Source organism: Gymnodraco acuticeps, unplaced genomic scaffold (genome assembly GCF_902827175.1).
Source record: "Gymnodraco acuticeps unplaced genomic scaffold, fGymAcu1.1, whole genome shotgun sequence".
NCBI classification, from domain to species: Eukaryota; Metazoa; Chordata; class Actinopteri; order Perciformes; family Bathydraconidae; genus Gymnodraco; species Gymnodraco acuticeps.
Window position 1 is genome coordinate 579724 of NW_022990981.1, and position 7967 is coordinate 587690.

Genomic DNA, 7967 nt, shown 5'->3' on the forward strand with positions numbered 1-7967 from the left:
ATGGTGTCTCGTCAATTGTGTTAGTTGTGTTTGTTTTATGTCTGTCATTTCATGTTTAGCCAGGTATTTATGTCATTCCAAGTCTAGTCATGTTTCTATGTAGTCAGGTTTTCATGTTACTTCACGTCTTGTCTGTCTATTTTATGTCTGTCATCTCGAGTCAAGTCCCCATGTTTCATGTCATGTCTCGTTTTCCCATTTCCTGTTTTATTTTGTACTTACCTCTTGTCTTTCTTTTCAGGCCCTGTTACTTCCTCCCTTTGTGTGTTTTCCCGCCATCGTCAGCGTCTGCCCCGCCCCTGATTGTTTCCACCTGTTCCCACTTCCCTCATGTTTAAATTGTCCTTGTCTCCCTTTGTCTTGTGCCAGTTAGTCTTGTTTCAGTGTGCTTCACATGTCCAGAGACCCAGCGTGTTACCAGAGAGGAGAGTTTTTGTTTGAAATCAAGAGTTTTGTTTTGTTCTCGCAAGAGTGATCTTTTGTTTAAACGTTTTATTTTTCTCATTAAAAAGTGAGTCGTTGCATTTGAGTCCAGTATTTTTGTACCCCGTTCTAACAAATCCAGCCTGCGGTAGTGATGGCAAAATGAAGCTTTGAATGAAGCATCGAACCACTTGGACAATTGTGTCGGAAATAGGTTCATTTCTCGAAGCTTCAGTTACAGCGACCTCTCCTGGCGAAGTGCAAGGCTGCAGTGGGTTTAACGTATCTTTGCCTTGAAAAATATTCGATGCACACACACACAAAGACTGAATATCATGTTCTATTTGCAATTACAGATTGATAACTGTGTGTATTGGGTTATTGAGAAGAGACTAGAGAGTGCTGGACTTTTTTTTGAGAGGAGAGGGCCTTTTATCAGTTATTAAAGTTGAAAAGCAATGATTAAAATACATCCATTCCGGGCTTTGAACCAGCTGCGCGGAGGACACTGCAGCATTCGGGCCGCCGGCTCTACCCACTGGGCTATCTATTCCTTAAAATATTGAACTTTTTTTATATTACTTGTTGTCTTTTTGTCCACAACTTCTCCACATTTCGGAGTGTTTCCCGACTCCGAGCCAGAACGACCTATCTTTCTTCCTGGCTTGCTCTATAATGATACTACAATTCAAATGCAATACCAACAACAACTCAACAGCAACAACGCAAACTACGACAACCCACACATTGCGCATTGTTTAGAGCGGTCATAAAGTGTTGAAGCGCTCAAATTCGAACAGTTTCAACCTGTCACCTGTCAGAATCGAGACGAGGCAGTGAATGGACCGCGAACCAGTCAAGTGATTCATTCAGGAAATGAAGCAGTTGCTAGTTCGGACGTCACATGTCACGTGATTTGAAGCAGTTGCTGCTTCTGACGTCATATGTCACGTGATTTGAAGCAAGCTTCGAAGCACTGCTTCTATGGAATAGGAAGTCCAGGGTTGAAGCTCCGTTCGAAGCTTCAGTGTCAAACTGCCATCACTAGCCTGCGGTGTGAGTAATCCAACAGAATATCAATTGGACATATTCAACCCAGGAGACACTATAAAGTGTATACACTGACAGGAGTCTGAAGATTAGGAAAACATTTGTTTTTACAGTATGCTTTCTATTAAAAGGAACATTAATCGGTAATGAACTCAGGGATTAGGACATATTGTGCTCATTTTCAGTTTTATATTTATATATTATGTCGCTACTGTGACATGTCTCCATGCTTTAATGTTCAAAAAGCTCTTTATTGTTCTCATACTGCCTGTGCTGCAGCACCTCTTTTCACCCTCTGTCTGAAACCAGAGCCCAGTCTGCTCTGATTGGTTAGCTGGCCGGCTCTGTTGTGATTGGTCAACCGCTTAGCATAGTACAATGTGTTCAAGTGCTAGCAAATACAAGCACAAGTTTTAGTAAGTAGGAGTCCAATGGAGGGGTGAATGTGGCAGAGAAACTCCCTCTGCAGAAAACCTAAGGGATTTTAGCATTTGCAGACCATTTACATGCACACAAACCTATAGAACATACTACAGGGAAGGAACAAAACCCAACATGATAACAAGGTCTCTTCAAAATTCGTGAATTAATTGTTTTGTTTTTGTTTTTTGTGTAACGTAAATGTAAACCATTCTATATGAAAGTTACACCAGAAGCGAGAAAAAATGAAATATATTAGGGAATATAAGCACATCTCCAAAAAAATATTGCCCCATTAATGGGTGAATTTAAGGTGCATGCTAACATTAGAAAACAGTATTAGCAGAGATGAGACAAATGTAACTGAACAGTGAAGAATGTAGATGTTTTGTAAGTAAGCCCAGATGCAGTGTAAAGTAAAGGACATTCTAGTAAGGTGTCATACTGTACCTCCATGATGCTTTGCAGCTCCTCCACATACAGCCTCTCTGTTTCAATCAGCTCCGTCATGATGTGTCTGCGGAGACAGAACAGAGAATGCAGTGAATTCTAACTCACACCAAATTATAATGAAACCCCTCCAGCAGAAATGTCTTGCAAGTAAACATGAAAACCTTTATCCATCCACTTTTCTCTTAACTTTGCAAACTCCCAAACATATTAATTAAAAGTAACCACCAAATGTTTGCCGCAGTTGTAAGGACACCTTCATTGAGAAGAGAGGGTTTGTGGATATTTGGAAGACCAGTAGTGTCATCAGAATTTGTCTCCCAAAGTACAAATATTGCACCATAATAAAAAAGTGAAACTCCACCTTTACTTTGGGAAAATGGTGGAAATAATGTAATCGTTTTCTTATATATTCATTGGTCCAGTTACTTCACATTAATTCAAGTTTGAGCGCTTTGGCCGTCACACTGTTACAGTTATCGCACTTTTAGAAGAACATTATTTCTTCACGGAAAACGAAAGCGAGTTAAAACAAAGTATACTCAGTACCTCAAGCCCACCTCTCATTCCAATATATTTTGTGTTGCTTCCTCTTAAGTCTAGTCCACATGTACACAAATTCTCCGTCCAGGTGAATAAACAAAAATCCAGTTTTAACGCTATCGGTGTATGGTAGGCATAAAGGGTGGGCCACACACACACATGTACAGGTCTAAGTTAACCAACATTCATTTCAAACTGTTGATATTCTTCACACTAGAGGAAGTCAAAGTTAATCATACTAAGATCTAAGCTCTGAGAATTACAAGCTCTTCCTGTCAGGTCATACCAACAACTATTGGATATATTCCTTTGTAATTTCGAACATATATGTATTTTGCCCAGGAGATACCTTCTGAAGACTTTGGTGATCCCTTGGCTTTTTCTGTAACCTGTTTTTTCGTGAGGGTGAAATGTAGAATAAGTATTTATATATGTGACAATGCTCAACAATCTGGAACAAAAAACCTGTCTGACTGCTCTTTTGTGTTTAAGAAAAACATAACATGGAATAACCTTTGCAGAATACATGTACGGGCAAAGTTATCTGCCACTCCACTAATTATTTTGACTTTGCCTTCATGCCCTGAATTCTCATTTTAGGCAAGGCAAGGCAAGGCAAGGCAAGTTTATTTATATAGCACTTTTGAACACAAGGCAATTCAAAGTGCTTTACAAAAAATGAAAGACATTAAGAAAAAGGCATTTAAAATCAGTCATTAAAAATAAAAGCTAATAAAATAAACATTAAAAGAAAAAATACATGGATAAAAGTTTCAGTGCAGTCTAAGATATGAATAGTTCAATTAAAAGCAGCGACAAAAAGAAAAGTCTTCAGCCTGGATTTAAAAGTAGTCAGAGTTTACATACTTTTACATAATGGCATGAATGCACAGAACAACCGGAGCTGGAACATCTGAGGTCAAACAATGAGGATTAATATCCTGGGAATTTCCCTTGAAACGTAATATGCCGCCTTTTGTAATGGTGCGTTCACACCGGACGCGATGCGAATATTTGCTTCGCTTTAATGTGCTGCGTTCAGACCGGACGCGATGCGATGTTTGGGGGTGGCGCGATTACATGTAAAGTAAATGCAGGGACGCGGACAGACGCAAATTCGCTCCGACAGCGAGCATGAAGCGGTGGACGCGGCACGAATCACGCGATTGAACGGTGCCCGCGTCAAACGCGAGAGTTCAATTTTTTCAACTCGAGCGTCAAATTCACTTGACGCGTTCTCGCGGAAGCCAATCAGCGGTGAGGATCTCAGCCTGCCGTCACTGACGTTCAACCAGAAAACATCAGCCATTAGTTGAATTTGACGCTTGAGTTGAAAAAATTGAACTCTCGCGTTTGACGCAGCACCGTTCAATCGCCTCAATCGCGTGATTCGCGCCGCGTCCACCGCTTCATGCTCGCCGTCGGAGCGAATTTGCGTCTGTCTGCGTCTCTGCATTGACTTTACATGTAATCGCGCCGCCCCCAAACATCGCATCGCGCCCGGTGTGAACGCACCATAAAAGTAAACAATCATATTATATACTATAATGTTGGCCAAACTGCAAAAAGAGTGGATTTCTTAGATAGCAAATGGAGCTTCCAGTTTGTAACGCAGGTTCAACATTAGGATTTTTCAAAGCTGAGGTAACACTGATGACATCTCTACCCTATAGTACATTTTCTTAAAGAGACAAAGAAGACATAGAGCAAACTGAATGTAATGTGTGTGTGACACCTGCATTGTAACATACTGTTTTTGAGGGGCAAATACAATATGGAACAAAGCAAATATAGTCCTCTACATGTGGACACATGTTATCAGATGTCCATAGAGCTGTGCTAAAAGGCTGTTTGATGTAGTCTACAATTTTATAGTTAGATAACTCTCAGAACAAATGCTCCAGCTGCTCCAATCTGTCATATCACACACACACACACACACACACACACACACACACACACACACACACACACACACACACACACACACACACACAAGAATAGAGTGTTTGCCGTCTGCATGTAAACGGTTTTCAGTTTCCAGGTGTCTCTCTGCAGAGACCTAAGCAAGACGCAGACTGTAAGTGAATGGCTTCTCTCTAACCCTGTTATATCTAAGAATGTGAGGGACACAGTAGTAGGCAGTGTTGTGTCTTCATTACCTGACTGTGCTGTGTAACTAAAAGGCTGGCACTGATTTGTACAATTTCACACATGTGCTCATGTCCTGCACACAATCACTTGCCTATGCTCCTATCCACACACACACACACACACACACACACACACACACACACGCACACACACACACGCACACACACACACACACACACACACACACACACACACACACACACACACACACACACACACACACATAATTAGGTTTATTTCATGTGATGTGCCGATCAACTGATGCAACTGTGAGGACATGCATTCCATATTCTGCTGAACATCGCTTAATGAGAAATTCATGTTTTTGACAACGGAAATGTTCAGAGCAAATTAAAAGTTTATTTTCACTATTTGAGCTTTATGTATAACTGTCATTACAAACCCAAAGTACAAGGCTCTTGTTATCATCCGTACTCATTTAGCACTTTAAAAAGTGTCTTTACTGAGCATAGGAAATTGCACAAATGTATCAAGAGTCAGCATTAAATATGTGGTCAGTCTCTTAATCTCTCTTTTAAAATTAGAATAAGATTAGATTAGATTTAACGTATTGTCATTGCACAGAGTACAACAAAATGTAGTTAACATCCATCCGGGAGTGCAAAAGAAGCATTACAGTGCTGTATTGTATAATAGTAGACAGTATGAACAGCATTACCAATGGTATGACTATGTGTGATATACAGTGTATAATAGCGGTATACAATAACAGTACATAAACAGTAGAAATAGGTATATATACTAAAGACCGTTATTGACACTTGATTAAATAGTTTAAGGCACATCTATTTGGACCTATAACATTTATATATAATGTTCAGGTTAAAAGGACTGTGTATGTCACCAAGGCAACATGTATATGGACTTGTCACCGCTATCAATGGTTGAATGTAAGTTAGTAACTAAGTACATTTATTTAATCGCTGTACTAAAGTGCAAACTGGAGGTACTTTTTCCTGAAATAAGGTCCCATGAAGGTCCACCGGAAGGGGAGGGACTTCGCCGTTGTAGTCCGCTGTATAGAAAACTGTAGTTTCCATAGTTTTCCCACAGCAGCAGACGCACATTTACTGTATGACGTCCGCTGGCGCATCATAAACACATCGGATAGTGAAAGTGCAGTCGGATTCTCTAAAGCAGTGATTCTCAAATGGGGGTACGCGGACCCCTGGGGGTACGTTGGGGTACGTGAGATTTAAAAAAAAAAAAAGATTAATTAAAAAAATACCATGCATGATTAAAAAAATAATCTTAGTAGCCTACAATAAGTTAAATAGAAAACACAATTTTATATAAAATATTCCTAGAACCACCAAGGGGGTCCTCATATAAACATGTCAAATGTGTGTATTGTATTTTTATAGTTTTTCACAATATATCATTTTGTTCATTGGTTTGTTAAACATATTACTTCAATTGAAAAATTCCTTGGAAAAATCTGTTTTATAAAAGTGTTATGTTATGTTTTTTTTTTTCATGCATGAAGATGAAAATATCCTTAGTTTGTAATGCATGCACGAAGGAGTTAATAAATCACACACTGAGGCAGACCCGGCGCCAGAACAAATCTAAAGGGAGGGCCTATGATTTTCATGGGAGGGCACACAAAACCGTCACGTGCTGCGGGCCTGCGGCACAATATATATATCAAACAGCAAGGCCAACAGCATTGCGTAAAGACGCACACTTATCGCAAACATACACAAATAAAGGGCAACATAGCAACCACTTTGAAACATTGTGTGCGTGGCAGCACAGACACTGGTAAATCACGAGCAAGGTTGACAGCTAAAAAAGCTATAATATAAACGACAGCTGACACGTAATAACGGCTCCGTGCCAGCTGATCTGCACCAAAGTACTCATTTCCTTATTTGTTTCCTCGCGTATCTGTCTCTCTCTCCACACACTCTCACACGAAATGTGTTCTTTTGATGCGGCATGCCTTAGCAGTCCTTTATCAGTCTGTAATGCGTGTTTCCAGTCTCAAAAACCTTTGACAGTAAAAGCCGCATCAGATGAAGACGTATTCACTTTAAACTGTCTACAGGGGAAACAAAAGGCTGCGTCTGCTTTTAACGAATATTCAAGCCGGTCTGTTGTTGTACCATGCAGCGGCAAAAGTGCGCTTCTTTCCTGAAAACAATCTCCCTGGATAACGATCCAGTTTCACCTGCTTGGGTTTATTAACCCCAAGATCATCGCTAACTCAGCCCCGGGGTTTGCCGAGGTCAAGCTTGTGACATTAAGGCGTGCTGCTGCAACGGCAGGTGTATGGTCGCCAGCAGCACCATCGGCTGCAGTTCTTTCATCGCTATTTCGTTTTAATAAATCCTTAGACCTTTTGAGCCAATTTCTGATGTCCATTTTGTAATGGAAACAGAAATGGGAGTCTACAGAATGCACAATAAACAAATCCAGAATAGGCGGCAGAGTGTGACGCTATGATTGGTCTAAATGGGGACGAATCACAAATCACAGACACATGCATTTATTTGACGTAGCCTGCGATTTTTTTTGTTTGTTGTGACATCACATACATCGTAGCATAAAAGTTCACAGTTTATTTATAATTAAAAAAATAAAAATTTTTTTTAAAAATGTGTATAAATAATAAAAAACGTGTTTATTGGGGGAGGGCAGGAATGTCAAATGGGAGGGCCTGGCCCTCCCACGGCGCCGGGCATGCACTGAGGGAACATCACTATATTGTAATTATTTATATAGGCTTTTTCGATCAAAAATGTTCGGGGTCGGTCAGGGGGTATACTTGGCTGAGAAAATGTTTCAAAGGGGGTACATTACTGAAAAAGTTTGAGAAGCACGGCTCTAAAGCACCGCAGTCTCTTCTCATAAGTCCTTTTGAATTCTCCTATCCACTATCCCTTAACCCCATGACGTTACAC

General features: G+C 40.3%; 1 protein-coding gene across 10 annotated transcripts in view; it reads right to left on the minus strand.

Annotated features, from left to right (window-relative positions):
• Positions 1-7967, minus strand: part of mcf2l2 (MCF.2 cell line derived transforming sequence-like 2) — a 179429-nt gene that overhangs the window by 72818 nt on the left and 98644 nt on the right. For all 10 annotated transcript variants that reach the window (XR_004570902.1, XR_004570901.1, XM_034235578.1 and 7 more), the window contains exon 16: positions 2344-2410. Coding sequence is in view for 8 of the 10 variants with exons in the window: in XM_034235578.1 (XP_034091469.1) it covers positions 2344-2410 (67 nt within the window). In the remaining 2 variants the exon portion in view is untranslated. The remainder of the gene's footprint in view (positions 1-2343; positions 2411-7967) is intronic.